The sequence below is a fragment of the Bubalus kerabau genome, chromosome 11 (assembly GCF_029407905.1).
Source record: "Bubalus kerabau isolate K-KA32 ecotype Philippines breed swamp buffalo chromosome 11, PCC_UOA_SB_1v2, whole genome shotgun sequence".
Classification (NCBI taxonomy): Eukaryota; Metazoa; Chordata; class Mammalia; order Artiodactyla; family Bovidae; genus Bubalus; species Bubalus kerabau.
In genome coordinates, this window is record NC_073634.1 from 12,129,999 (window position 1) to 12,145,196 (window position 15,198).

General features: G+C 41.6%; 1 protein-coding gene across 1 annotated transcript in view; it reads left to right on the plus strand.

Moving 5' to 3' along the window:
- Nucleotides 1-15,198, plus strand: part of MRPS9 (mitochondrial ribosomal protein S9) — a 38,915-nt gene that overhangs the window by 3,019 nt on the left and 20,698 nt on the right. Inside the window, exons 2-4 of the mRNA XM_055539534.1 lie at nucleotides 2,430-2,609; nucleotides 10,583-10,645; nucleotides 10,733-10,763. Coding sequence (XP_055395509.1) covers nucleotides 2,430-2,609; nucleotides 10,583-10,645; nucleotides 10,733-10,763 — 274 coding nt within the window. The remainder of the gene's footprint in view (nucleotides 1-2,429; nucleotides 2,610-10,582; nucleotides 10,646-10,732; nucleotides 10,764-15,198) is intronic.

Below are 15,198 nucleotides of genomic sequence, written 5' to 3' on the forward strand. Positions count from 1 at the left end.
ATGTGTGCATTAATATACTGTATTGGTGTTTTTCTTTCTGACTTACTTTCTTCTGACTTACTTTCTGATTTACTTTCTTTCTGACTTACTCTGTAAAATAGGCTCCAGTTTCGTCTACCTCATTAGAACTGACTCAAATGCATTCTTTTTTATAGCTGAGTAATACTCCATTGTGTGTATGTACCACAACTTTCTTATCTATTCGTCTGCCAATGGACATTTAGGTTGCTTACATGTCCTAGCTGTCGTAAACAGTGCCGCATGGAACATTGGGGTACACATGTCTCTTTTACTGTCACAAATAAAAGTAGTTTTGGCTTTGTTATAAGTAGTTGACAGTCATGGTGTAATACAAAGGTTATCCACGAATTCTTAACGCCTATCAATATAATTTTCTGTAGGAATGCTCATTTAGCTTTCCGTAATTATGACATTCACGATAGGAAAAAGCAGTAGGCCAATCTCTATTTTGAAAACTGTTACTACAAACACCAGCATGTCCTCTTGATTTTCTACTGAGCACTTTCTAAGTTTGTACTGAGCCAACAAGTCTTTGTTGATCGGACTGTCAGCCAGAGAAGAATGCTGGATGATACTCGATGGCTTAGCGCTTGTGTATTTTGCTTTTACTGCAAAAAACATTGCTGCCTCTGTCTTAAGGATCTGTTCTTTTCATCTCTCATCTTGTGGGCTCCTGGAGGTTATAATGTTCTGTGTTTATCACAGCATCCAGTTTGTTTTCAGTAGTCTTAATACTACTGGCAAATTCCTCAAAAGTCTTTGCAAAGCAGATTTGAAAATTGACCGGTGTTTGTAGCAGATGCTTTATACAGCTGTGTGCATTAGTTGTGTTTTCCCCCCAGATAATTTTTGAATTTTTTAAAATTCGATTTTGTTAGCAATGGGAAAGGAAAGCCCTTTGGTAGCAAAGATGTTTTAGTGTGTCCCTTGTCACTTTAATTATGGAAAACACTGGGTCATTAAAACTTTCATTTTCCTCATGTAGTTTACAAAGTTCTTATTTAAAGAAAACTTGATAGTCGTTGCTACCTCTCTTTCCTTATAAAACAGAGTAAGTGAACTTTCTTGGACTCGCCTCTATTGTTGTAATTGGGGTGTTGCTGCTAAGTCGCTTCAATCGTGTCCGACTCTGTGCGACCCCGTAGACGGCAGCCCACCAGGCTCCCCCGTCCCTGGGATTCTCCAGGCAAGAACACTGGAGTGGGTTGCCATTTCCTTCTCCAATGCTTGAAAGTGAAAAGTGAAGGTGAAGTTGCTCAGTCGTGTCCGACCCTCAGCAACCCCATGGACTGCAGCCTACCAGGCTCCTCCGCCCATGGGATTTTCCAGGCAAGAGTACTGGAGTGGGGTGCCATTGCCTTCTCCGAATTGGGGTGTTGAGTGATTATTTATTGCTGTATAGCAAATTAACCTCAAATATAGCAGCTTGAAACAACAGATATTTCCCTCGTGGACTCTGTGAGTCAGGATTCCAGGCACAGTTGCACTGGGCCTTCTGCTCAAGGTCTCCCGCAAGGCAGCAGCCCATGGTCATCTCAGGCCAGGGGTGGAAATCTGCTGCCCACATGCTCAGTGTGGGTGTGGGCAGGATTCACATCCTTGCAGCTGTTGTGCTGGCTGTTGGCCAGAGACCACCCTCAGTTCTTGGCCTGTGGACCTCTGGGGGGCAGCTCACCACGTCTTGCTTTCCTCGGTCTGATCAAGAGAGAGAAGAGGGGGAGGAGAGTCTTGTAACCTGACCTCAGAAGTGTCCTTCTGCTTTGTCAGGTTATTCTGTTCATGAGAAGCGCACACCAGGTCTCTGTCTTCTGCTTGCTGCTTTCTGTCTGCATGTACACAGGCTTATTTTAAGGGGAGTGGTGTTTCTCTTTGGGCTTCCCAGGTGGCGCTAGTGGTGAATAATCCCCCTGTCAGTGCAGGAGACACAGGTTCCATCTTGGGTTGGAAGATCCCCTGGAGGAGGGCACGGCAACCACTCCAATTTTCTTGCCTGGAGAATCCCAACGGACAGAGGAGCCTGGCAGGTTACAGTTCATGGGATGCAAAGAGTCAGACAAGACTGAGGATGCACTGTACCGTTTAACCCTCATTCACTATACGTCAAGTCCCATAGCAGCTGACATTGACCAGTCGGTATCAAATGTGGATATTTCTAGCAGATAATGGAAGTAGCATATCACCCAGTTTTTTTTATTATTATTTTTAATGTGTTGAAATGTTAGTAGTTTAAACTTCTTTGTGAGCATAGGCTTTTAAAAGCAAGCTTTATCTCGTCTCCAGGCTCCTGTCAATTGAGTACCGTCCTAAAAAGACAATTGTTTGAAATGTCTTCTTTTATTTAGAGACAGTGGCCTATAAGATCATTGTTTAACTTAAAATCTTGTCTTTCCATTTGTATTTTCTGCTAGATATTAAGGCTCAAACATTCCCCGGCTGTAACAACAAAGAAAAATGTTGCAGCCTTAAGACGTGAAAGTTACACGGTGGACTTTATTAAAAAGCAGATTGAAGAGTTCAACATCGGGAAGAGACACTTGGCCAACATGATGGGGGAGGACCCAGAAACTTTTACCCAGGAGGATGTTGATGTAAGTGCAGTGCTTGTTCTGGGAATCACGGGAACAAGGGCAGATCTTTGTTTTTCTAATATTTTTCAGTGAAACATGACTTCTTAACAGTAAAGCCTTTAAACGAAGTGTTAGATGTCAGTTAAAATTCACAAGAATCAGAGATTTTTTTTTATTATACTTTAAAGGATACAAGTTATTTATTTATTTATTGCATTCAGTTCAGTTCAGTTGCCAGTCTTGTCCGAGTCTTTGCGACCCCATGAATCACAGCACGCCAGGCCTCCCTGTCCATCACCAACTCCTGGAGTTCACTCAAACTCACGTCCATCGAGTCGGTGATGCCATCCAGCCATCTCATCCTCTGTCGTCCCCTTCTCCTCCTGCCCCCAATCCCTCCCAGCATCAGAGTCTTTTCCAATGAGTCAACTCTTCGCATGAGGTGGCCAAAGTACTGGAGTTTCAGCTTCAGCATCATTCCTTCCAAAGAAATTGACTTGTTAAACTAGGGGCTTCCCTGGTGGCTCTGAGTAAAGAACCTGCCTGCCAGTGCAGGAGCCAAATGAGACGTGGGTTTGATCCCTGGGTTGGGGAGACCCCCTGGAGAAGGAAATGGCAGCCCACTCCAGTATTCTTGCTGACATTTCTGGAAAATCCCATGGACAGAGAACCCTGGCAGGCTACAGCCCATGGGGTCACAATGAGCGGGACCTGACTGAGTGACTGAACACACCTAGTTAAGTCTGGCTCACTGTGTAATTTTACATAGGAAAATTGGGTGCCACTGTATTCACATTAAACCATCTGTTATTATTTTATGTGTTTTAGAGATTGGGTTTTCCTTATTATTAATACTTAGCCAGTTGCTAAAATAATGATCACTGAAATCATTTATGAAATTCATTTAGGCAAAAATAATGAAGATGTAAAACAATTTTTTGCACATATTAAAATAGCTAACTTTTTTTGTTAAGAAGTTTAAAAAAGATATATATTGGTGTCTTTCATCTAGAGTCTCCTTCTTATATTATTTAGAGATATCTAAAAGATTCTGTCATTCAGTCAGGTAGAAGCAGTATTATTAGTTCTGCCCCTTAAAAGATTGAGTTGTTTTCCAGAGAAGATGTGTTTAAAATCTTGCTGTAAGTGTGAGAGGGCACAGCTTTCCTGTACTTTTAAAACTGTGTGTGTGTGTTCAGTGAAAGTAAGTTGATAATATTTTGTATCGTTGTGCTAATTGAACATAATAAAAATCCTCTTTAGAGTTAGCCAATAAAGTAGTGAAATCATGAATTAATATGAAAAAAACATACACTATCTTCTTTTAAAATATGTAGAACCTTTTCAAAAAAAATATGTAGAAGCTGGATTTCTTGTGAGGAATATAGATGGAGAACTTTGTTACTAATCTTTCTTTAGAAGAGAAATTTGTTGTAGTTGAAGTGATGTTGTAGAAACATACAGAAGCTGGCGTTAGGAGAGTCCTTGCAGTGTCGTGGACTTACCCGTGTAGCAAGTCACAGCATCGTCACTTGGTTTCCCCATCTCTGAAAGAATAACTCCTGTTTGCAACCTCAGAATCTAAGGAGCAGGAGACTAATGTGTTGTGTCGTTGCTCTCATTGCCATTTGCTGTGATAAATAAAATCCACCGTGACTTGAGTCAGTCACCAGTGCTCCAGTGGCCTCGGTCGCATGACTCTCCATGAGGCGGTGTGTTGGGGAGAAGCCTCTGCGGTCCCGTCGGGAACGTGGATTCATCCTGGGGCCGCTTCATCCCGAGAGCACTCTGCGCTGTGGGCTGGGGCGTGCTCTCGCCTCGCCCGCGTCTGGGAGCCCGTGCGGAAATGGGAACCCTTCTCTGTGACGCAGTGCCACTGCCTTCCACTTTACTGCCGCTGACTGACCAGCTTTACCAAGTCTCACACTTCATGTCTGTTGACTTTTGTGGCGTTGTATTAAACTCTTTGTCATTAGATTAGATGCTAAAGCAGAAGAGGATAGTGACAACCAACCATTACCAAAGCCTTGAAATTGTATGAAAGTGAAAGTGAAGTTGCTCAGTCATGTCAGACTCTTTGTGACCCCATGGACTGTAGCCTACCAGGCTGTCCTGTCCATGGCATTTTCCAGGCAAGAATACTGGAGTGGGTTGCCATTTCCTTCTCCAGGAGATCTTCCCAACCCAGGGATTGAACCTGGGTCGCCCGCGTTGTAGGCAGACGCTTTACCATCTAAGCCACCAGAGAAGTCATGTATCATTTTATAATTCCTGTTTCCATTTATGTTTCTGAAACTATTCTTTCTGCAAGAGGTTTGGCTGTGTGTATCACCAGAAAGAGACAGTATAGTTGATGGGTCTTCTTTAACATTTCCATACTGACAAAATGCTTGTTTCTAAGGACAAAAATAAATAATTTGATATCCAAAGTTCAGTTCAGTTCAGTCGCTCAGTTGTGTCCGACTCTTTGTGACCCCATGAACTACAGCACACCAGGCCTCCCTGTCCATCACCAACTCCCGGAGTTTACTCAAACTCATATCCATTGAGTCAGTGATGCCATCCAACCATCTCATCCTCTGTCATCCCCTTCTCCTCCTGCCCTCAATCTTTCCCAGCGTCAGGGTCTTTTCAAATGAGTCAGCTCTTCGCATCAGGTGGCCAAAGTTTTGGAGTTTCAGCTTCAGCATTAGTCCTTCCAATGAATATTCAGGACTGATTTCCTTTAGGAAGGACTGATTGCATCTCCTTGCAATCCAAGGGACTCTCAAGAGTCTTCTCCAACACCACAGTTCAAAAGCATCAATTCTTCGGCACTCAGCTTTTTTTATAGTCCAACTCTCACATCCATACATGACCACTGGAAAAACCATAGCCCTGACTATATGGACCTTTGTTGGCAAAGTAATGTCTCTGCTTTTCAATATGCTGTCTAGGTTGATCACAACTTTCCTTCCAAGGAGTAAGCGTCTTTCAATTTCATGGCTGCAGTCACCATCTGCAGTGATTTTGGAGCCCCAAAAAACAAAGTCTGCCACTATTTCTACTCTTTCCCTCTATTTGCCATGAAGTGATGGAACCGGATGCCATGATCTTAGTTTTCTGAATGTTGAGCTTTAAGCCAACTTTTTCACTCTCCTTTTTCACTTTCATCAAGAGACTCTTTAGTTCTTCTTCACTTTCTGCCATAGGGTGGTGTCATCTGCATATCTGAGGTTATTGATATTTCTCCCAGCAGTCTTGATTCCAGCTTGTGCTTCCTCCAGCCCAGCGTTTCTCATTATGTGCTCTGCATATAAGTTAAATAAGTAGGGTGACAATATACAGCCTTGACATACTCCTTTTCCTATTTGGAACCAGTCTGTTGTTCCATGTCCAGTTCTAACTGTTGCTTCCTGACCTGCATATGGGTTTCTCAAGAGGCAGGTCAGGTGGTCTGGTATTCCCATCTCCTTCAGAATTTTCCACAGTTTATTGTGATCCACACAGCTTTGGCATAGTCAATAAAGTTAGGAAAATATTTTTAAAAATATTAATTTATTTGACCATGTCAGCTGTTAGTTGCAGCGTGGAGGGCCTTTCATTGTGGTACACAGACTCTGCACTTGCCATGCGTGTGGCTTCAGTTGGTCCACGGCATGTGGCATCTTAGTTCCCCAACCAGGGAAGGAACCTGTGCCTCTTGCATTGGCAGGTGGATTCCTAACCACTGGACCACCAGGGAAGTCCAAAGGGAGAGAAACTCACTTTTCATCGTTATCTGTAACAAAGAATACCGCCACTTACTGAAACCTCCTGTGTGTGCTCACGATGCATCACTGTGTTTCATCTTCAGAAAAACCTCACAGGGCAGGTGTTTATTGTTGCCGATGCCAAGACTATACAAGGCATTCACCCAAAGTCTGCTGTTCCCATGCTTTCAAAGATTTGATTTGGATAATACTTTCTACAATCAGATGCAGCCTCCCTGCCTTACTTAGTAGAACACGGTGAGCGCAATGGACCTTTCAGAGCCGCAGGATTTTCCTTTCTGGGATGGTTGTCAGACTGTGGGGTCCCTGAGGACGTGTTGTCCCTGTACTGGATGACCTGGCACTGCCCTTCTTCCATGCCAACGTGTCCATCTCTGCTTCTGCTTCTTGGCGCTCCTTCACCTGCCTGCCTTTGGCACAGCTCAGGTTGTTAGGTGTGTGAGTTAGAACCAAGAGCCCCTGGACTCGGCATGAGGACCCATATGCCCTTCCTTCTAAGTAAAATCACAGATTTATGTCAGCTCATTTATAGGCCTTTTTCATTGGCTTCTAGGTTTACAACTTTATTCCAGAAGGTTGAGCTGGACTAGAAGTCTGGCCTCTGGCCTCAGTGAAAGAAGCATATATAACGTAAAAGTATGAAAACTACACCTCGCTAATCTTGCATGTTGGTATACCCTTAATTTAATAAGCCTTTAAAAAAAGAGTGCTGAGGTGGATTAGTGAACTGAAGAAGAAATGTCATCGGTAGAATTTATGAATAAAAATAATTCTGCTTGACACTGTTGATATTTAAAGTTACATTATTTAGAAATTTTATTATTATTAATAAAGCTCCAGCATTGTATATCTGCTGGAAATGTTTTTGCAAAATATTTAATGCTGAATTTATATGAAAAATACCCTGTTAGTTGGTAAAATAGCAAATTCACTAGAAAGAAATTAGGTGTAGACGTTCTCCATTTCAAAATAGTTTGAATTTTGTCTAACTTCTTCAGTTATATTGAAAAGAAAGGAGCCGCGCACCATTCTTCATTCCCAAATCACTGGTGCTGCTGGTGACAGGAAAAGCAGTCCCTCTGACGAGCAGCGTGCTGTGTTGTGCTCAGTCGCTCAGTTGTGTCTGACTCTTTGCAGCCCCATAGACTGTAGCCTGCCAGGCTTCTCTGTCCGTGGGATTCCAGAGGCAAGAATACTGCAGTGGGTTGCCGTGCCCTCCTCCAGGGGATCTTCCCAATCCAAGGATTGAACCCAAGTCTCCTGCATTGGCAGGCAGGTCCTTTACCACTGAGCTGCCAGGGAACCCCGTGACGAGCAGTGGTAGTCTGTGTATGTGGCATCTTGCTGAAAAAGTACTTAAATGCATGCTAAATATTTTGAAGGTAGACCTTAATGGTGTGGACCTCAACTCCTGTGCCATAAATCTTTCCCAGGTGACTGCCAGATGTTGATCAGACGAGTGTTCTCATCTGAGAATACTGTGCGCTGGGTTGGGGTGGTCGGGGGTGGTAGTGTCTGTCAGATGAACACTGAGTTGCGTGGGGTTGTAATTCAATGTCAAGCAGTTGTAGTTTGGCCAAGAGAGAGTCTTTTTGTACAGAAACTGAGAAATAGCCCCGTCATATATAACAGGAGTGGGGTAGAAATATTTTCTGCAAATCTTGACCCAGGGCTGCAGACTGGTCAGGTGAGTGGTGGTCAGGGCCCCAGAAATCATAGACACAATCACATGTTGCTTGCTGGAGTAGACAGACCTTTGTAGTATTGCTGACTGACTCTTAACCCTTTTTGATGGTTCACATGGATCATCAAAATTCCTTTTCTCAAAGTCATGCTGCAAATACACAAAAAGGTGAGGACCACCAGTATTTGCATCTTTCTTTTTGATTCAGCATATCAATTTTAAGTTTGGAGATATTTGAGTTATCCTAAATATTACAGATACAGAATTGCACTTGCATTTACTAATGAGTGTATTTGGGAATTAAAAGTTAAGTTCTGCGTTAGTTGAGAAATTCAGGAAAAAAGCCAGCAAATTGATATATAATACTGCTGAAGTCTACCAATTACTTTTTAATTGGTATTATAGACCTCCTTCCGAAACCTGAGTGTTTTATTCTCCTAAGTGCGAATCTGCTGTGTGAAGTTTCTCTAATTGATTTGCTGTGCCCATTCCATTTGATGTATCATTTTTCACAATATTTCATAATTTGTGCTCACTTCTAATGAACAGAGTCGTTAGGACAGGCATGTCTAAGTACAACTGACAGCCAACATTAGGTGCCAGATGCAGTTTATAAAGCTGTGTAGCGCTGCAGAGAACAGTTTAAATAAATTAGCACCTGTACATTAGTCTCACTTGCTGGTAATTTATAAGCGAATCAGTAGAGATGACATGTAGGTAAGTCATTGATCACGTTAACAGCTGCAGACCCACTGCCCAGCTGGGATCCCTAATTAATAGGGATTGCAGTCCTGACCCAGGGCTTCCATGTCCCGCATGGCATCTGCAGTCCTTTCATACTTTGACATAAAGCCTGAGAATATATAGTTACATATTTAGCCTTCATGGGAGGGAACACTCCAGTCACCAGTATTATCATGAAACTTTGAAGATGTAAGCAGCATGTTTACAAATGAGGAATACCTACTTTACTCTGTGACACTTGGGTTAATTTGTTTTTTTTACATTCTTTTGTTTTGGGTTTAGATAAGCCACGCTGTAGTCTTATACATTTCTAAAGGACTCTATGTTGCTGTCGTTCGGTCGCTGAGTCGTGTCTAACTCTGCGACCCCGTGGGCTATCGCCTGGCAGGCTTCTCTGTCCATGGGATTCTCCAGGCAAGAATATTGGAATGGGTTGCCATGCCCTCCTCCAGGGGATCTTCCAGACTCAGAGATCGAACCCAAGGCTCCTCCTGCATTGCAGGCAGATTCTTTACCTCTGGGCCACCAGGGGAGGCCCTGACGGAACTCATCCATGTTGTCTTCTGGTACTGGTTTGACTTCGTTTTCCACCTTTGGCTCTCTGACTCATCTGGAGTTTACTCAGATATGTGGTGTAAGGTTTGGGTCCAGTTTTATCTTTTCCATTTGGCGACCACTTGTCTCAACATCATTTATGAAATAAAAAGTCCACCTTCTGCAGAGAAGGAGAGAGAGGAGCCCCTGGTTTTTTCAAAAAGAAAAAAATTCACAAAAGTAGCACTCTGGTGTTTGACCTGAGGTTTGTTGTGTTTTTTTGTTTTTTAGTGTTGGTTTTATTGCCAGAAGGCAGAATGAGTAAAATTTGACCCAGAGACACACCTAGGCTCCTTAATGTAATTGAATTTGCCCCCCCAGAATTTATAGGCCCTACTTCTAGGGACAGGATCTGGTCTAGCACATTTTCTTTAAAAAAAAAAAAATTTCTTTGATTGCTTCGAGCCTTGATTGTGGCGTGTGGGATCTAGTTCCCTGACCAGAGATTGAACCCGAGCCCCTGCATTGGGAGCACAGAGTTTAGTCCCTGGACCACCAGGGAAGTCCCCAGCATGTTTTCTGTGCAGAAGAAACAGGTTCTGAAAGAAGAGTGCTGGTGCTGCAGGGGCTGCCAGTCCATCCCAAACTCAGGGAGGGTGTAGGGTCCACAGGCTTTTCATCTGATGATGTGCAGCAGAGATGAAGACCCGTGCTCTTTGTGTTTGCTTTTCCCTCTGATTGTGAGGAGGGTGCTGGAGAAGACTGCAGGGGCTTACGTGGTCCCTCTCAGTTTGGGGGCAGTACTGCCCCCAGGAGGTGAAAGGCGTTTGGAAACGTGTGGGGGCGAGATTTGTAAGAGCACTGGGTATGTTCCTGGCGGAGGTTTTGGGAGAAGGACCAGGGATGACAGAATGACCCGCTGTATGGGGGAAGTTAGCCTACAGGGCAGCCTCACGTTCACAATGCCGAGAGCACCCCATTGAGAAGCAGGCTCTGAAGAGAACGCGCTTGGGAAAACATAGTTGAAAAGCCTCTCCCAAGTTCAAGGAAAAGTTCAGAGAGCTTCTGAAAACATCCAGGTGTCACGGTGGCGGGGGATCCGGCCTGCCCTTTGGGGAATGTATGTGTGGTGGTTTTATTAATTCACTTAAAAGACTGCACAGTGAGATGCACGTGAAACCCTTGGTTCACTATCTGGCACGTAGTAAGCACTCAGTTACTATTAGTCATAAACGTGAACTTGATTTTACAACTGGTGTTAATTTTGTGTGTCTTTTCAGAGGGCGATCACTTACCTTTTTCCCAGTGGTTTGTTTGAGAAGCGAGCCCGGCCCATAATGAAGGTAGTTCTCTATCAATACTTTTTACTAATTTCACTTAGCTTTATATGTTACAGTAATTACCTAATGCATTTTTAATTTGTTTTACAGCATCCCGAAGAGATTTTTCCAAAACAGAGAGGTGAGTTTGTTCAAGAATAAACTAGCTCTTTCTTTCCACAGTGCTGTTAGGTATCCTCAGTCACTCAGGTGTGTGGAAATCTGTGTCATGGTTGTTGTGAAAGAAGTCAGGAATATTTTATAACTAATAATGAATAACTGGACTTTGCAGATTGTTTCCTTTTCACTAAATAATATTAAAATTAGATCAGGTTAGAGTTTACGCCTATACTGATGTCAGTTTATTTGCATTCTGATATGCCTTTTTGAAGAAGAATTGGGTATAGATCTGCTGGAGACAAATTCAGCTTTTTTAAATATGAGAATTTTTAAATGTTCTTCATTTTGTAAGCATATTTTCACTAAGTACAGATTTTTGGTCTTATTTATGTGATCTGTTGTTTCTGATGAGCAGTCAGCCATCACAGTTCTCTTGCCCTCTGTCTTCTCTAGTTTCTAAGATTTTCTCTTTATCTTTTAAATATGTCAACTGAAACTTGGAGAAAGCATGGGGCAAGCTTTAAGGTCACCAGGAAATAGCATATATACTATTTTCTAATTCAGATTAGAAGCTTCTTGGATAAGCTTGGGGGGGAGGTGGGTTGTCAGTTACTTTAAAAAGTATTAAAGCCAGAAATCATTTCTTGAAAACATTTGAAATAGAGATTTGTATTGAGCAGACTTTTGCTGTAACCCTGGAGAGTTTGCCTTTGAGGGTGTGTCTGTCCCTCCTTGTTTCTTTCATGCGTCTTTGCCGCTGATGTGCCATCCAAGGTTTCAGTTTCGGTTTCCTTATGCTGGAGCAAAGAACTTAAACTTCCTTAAGAAATCTGAGAGAGCAATATGTTTATATTTCTGCAGGTGTCCCCCCAACCACACTGAAGTTGAACAAACCTTTTTTTTTTTTTTAGTAACTTGCCTTTGAATCTTTCTAAAGCATTCAACTTAGTCTTCAGAGAAGCAGCTACTGTCTTTTTCTGTTTTCACCCAGATTTCATCTGTTTATAGAATACTTAATTCATGTAATTGTAGGAGAGAGTACAATTGTAATAAACACGTTTGGGAATAAACACAACTGACTCTTGGTAAGCGTGTACCTCAACAGTGAAAATGTGTGGAGACACTGGAGGGCCGCCTTCTGGCCACAGATGCTCAGTTGGTGGGTGGCATTAGGGTGTTTCAGAGCCAATAAATTGATTGGTAAGAGAGTAGATATTTCTATTAAAAATCAATTTGTTCCAAATTGCTGTTTTTGCTGAATGTTCACCTCTGTTCAAAGCTAGGCATTCTGCCATTCTCTCCTTCACTCTTTTCAGGATAACTTTTATTTTGGATCTTGCTAGAGGTATTTTGAATCTTCTAATAAATATTTTCTGTCTTTTATATTTTCTGAACTCTTACATGTGGTTGATAATAAACTGTGACATCAATTAATAGTTTCTGGGAAGATAATAAATGAAGGCTATATTTAGAATGTAAATCAAAGACACAACTCAGCTTTCTAGAAGTAAAACTGAAGGCATAGCGCACGGTAGCTTACACTTAGAGCTTTTCTGTAGATGATCGTAACGATAGTGATACTCCCCCGTCTTTTAGTGGTTTTTCCATTTTTTTCAGCCTCAGAGGCTCCTCACTTGTGTTCTTCCTCTCTTTGTTCTGAGTCTCTGTTAGTTGCATCTCTTGTGTATCTGCCCCTCTGAGCCTGGCCCTTTGATGTCACACCAGCTCCTCAGTAGCAGGAAGTTTTGCTACTGTCAGCTGGATGTAACCACTGAGATGGCCCTGTGTCCCTGCAGAACGCCCATGTGTTATCCTGGAAACGTGTCCGTGTTGGTAGGATTTCTTACATTTCAGTTAAGTACATTTATCTGTGTTTTGGGGGCTCCCCTGGTGGCTCAGATGGTAAAGAATCCACCTGCAATGCAGGAAACCCAGGTTCGATCCCTGGGTTCGAAAAATCCCCTGGAGATGGGCGTGGCTACCCACTCCAGCATTCCTGGCCTGGAGTATTCCATGGACAGAGGAGCCTGGGCTACCTACAGTCCATGGGGTCACAAAGAGTCAGACACAACTGAGCAAGTAACACTCACTTTCACTTCAAACACTATACCTTTAGAATCAGCTAGAATTTGCCATCTGTCTATTGACCTACTTACCAATTTTGCTATACTTTGTAAATACAGAACAAATTGATTTGTATGTTAAAAAGTGTCATTGAATTTTAGATTTGAATAGATTATGGCACTTTGAATGTGCTCCCACTCCCCTTATCAAAAGATGGAAGCTTCTAGATTGAGTTAACATAAAATCCTGCTCTGCTGTTTAAAGCAAGTGATTAAAAAATTATTGGGAAAAACAAAGATATGTACCCAGTTGATGACAGAAGCAAAGAGGAACACCTAATACCAGACAGAATGGAACTCAGGGAGCTTAGGGAAGGGTTCAGTGAGGCAGGAATGTTAATTTATATTGATAAAACCTAATATCCATTAAGTGGCTTTGACGACCATGAACCTTTTTGCACCAGATATTTAGCATGGAAACATTTAAAGCAAAAAGCTGTTAACTAAGGCTCTAAAGAATTCGAGTAACACAGCATGATTTTATAGCTACAGATTGAAGTACAAAGAATACATTTTCTATGCAGATGCCAGTGGAATATTAATAGAATTATGATGCAGTAGGTTGTAGAGAAAACCCAACAAATTATAAAAATAGAAATTATGTGGATTAGAACTGTAAAACTTTGGGGTTAAAGTGAAATCAAAATTGAGATTACAGACTGTTCAAAAATATATGACAGTTCATATTAAACCCTATGGGATATGGACAGTGTTTAACACAGAGGCAAACGTATTTATTAAGCTTTGAGAAAGACTAGAAATAAAATGAACAGTAGTCAGTTCAAGAAGGCAGAAAAAGAATGAAATGGATGATTGAATTAAAGGAATTTAAAAGAAAAGGTAGGACAGATAAAACCAACTAACCCTTTGAAAAATTGGTGAAATTGATCAAGTGCTAGCAAGTCTGGTGAATGGAAGAAGAAAACCTAAGAGGAAAACATAATGTCCATAGTGATATTCAGAGGGTATTTAAAAGTATAAAATTGTCATGGGTAACTTGATTCTAATTGATTTGAAAAGTGTCCTGAATAATACAGCAAGTGGTATTTATTGAAACTTAGAGCAGACCAGGTACAGTTCCCAGTGTTGTGCATACATTAACTCATAATTTTCACAACAGCTTTAGTGAGTAGATAACTGTTGTTTTTCTTGTTTTCCGATGTGGGAGGTTAAATGCTATCCATAGCTCCTTTTGCTAAGGTTTCCCTGGTCATCTGTTGGTTGAATGCAGTTCATTCATTTCCTGGTAGATTTTCCAAAAGGGCTCACAGATACAAATTCTTGAGTTTTTAAAATTGTTTTTTCATAGCTTTGATACTTGAAGGACAGCTTCGCTGAAGGAGAAAGTCTCTGGTTCGTATTTCTTTTCTTGAGTTACTGAAACTGCTGCTCCGTTGTTGCCTTGCCTTGCCTGCAGCTTTTGAGGAGTTTTGGGCTAGTCATCTTCCCCCGGTGGGCTAAAGGGTTTTTTGTCTATTTAGTAGCTTTGTGAAAGTGTGGCATCAGTTGATTATTATTGAGGGTTAGATTACAGTGGTGATAGTTCTTAATAGGTAGATTCAAGTCCTTACATCCAGAAATAGTTCTCTTAACAGTTACAAATTTTAGTTCTGTTCCACTTTTAATTCTTTTCCTTTGGACTCCAATTATATAAGTGTTATTCCTTCCTTGGTTGCCTTCCAGATCGGTCACACCAACTCTGACTCTTAACTTCTTTATCTCATTTTCATTTCTTTGGTTGTTTCCTTTTTTTTTTTTTTTTAATATATTGTATTATGTTTTAGTCTATTCTCTTTTAAGTTACTTATAAGCTAGTCTACATTCCTGATTCTTTTAACTTTTTCTGTCTCTCCCCTGAATTTAATCAAGCTGTCTCATTTCTTTGAGTTTTTTGTCCATTCTGTTTTCAGTTTTGAACTGTTGATTCAAAGTGTTCTCCAAAAACTCCATATGTTGGCTTGAGGATATTTAATTCAGTTTGGAGGGTTGTGTTTCAGTTTCCTTGTTTTACCAGAAGTTTCCTTCAGTTTACCTTGTTTTGGTGAGGATGAATTTTCATCAGCAGAGCATTTGGATTATTCTCACTTTCTGGGTTTTAAAAAAATTTTTAATTTATTTTATTTATTCATTTATGACTGTGTTGGGTCTTTGCTGCTGTGTGGACTTTCCCTAGTTGCAGCAAGTAGGGGCTACTCTCTACTTATGGTATGTAGGCTTCTCATTGCAGCGGCTTCTCCTTGGGGCTCAAGGCTCCTGCAAGGTGGGGATGGGGCACAGACATTCATCCTGCAGCAGGTGTGTGATGTGAATGCAGCTGGATGCCATCTGTGTTTT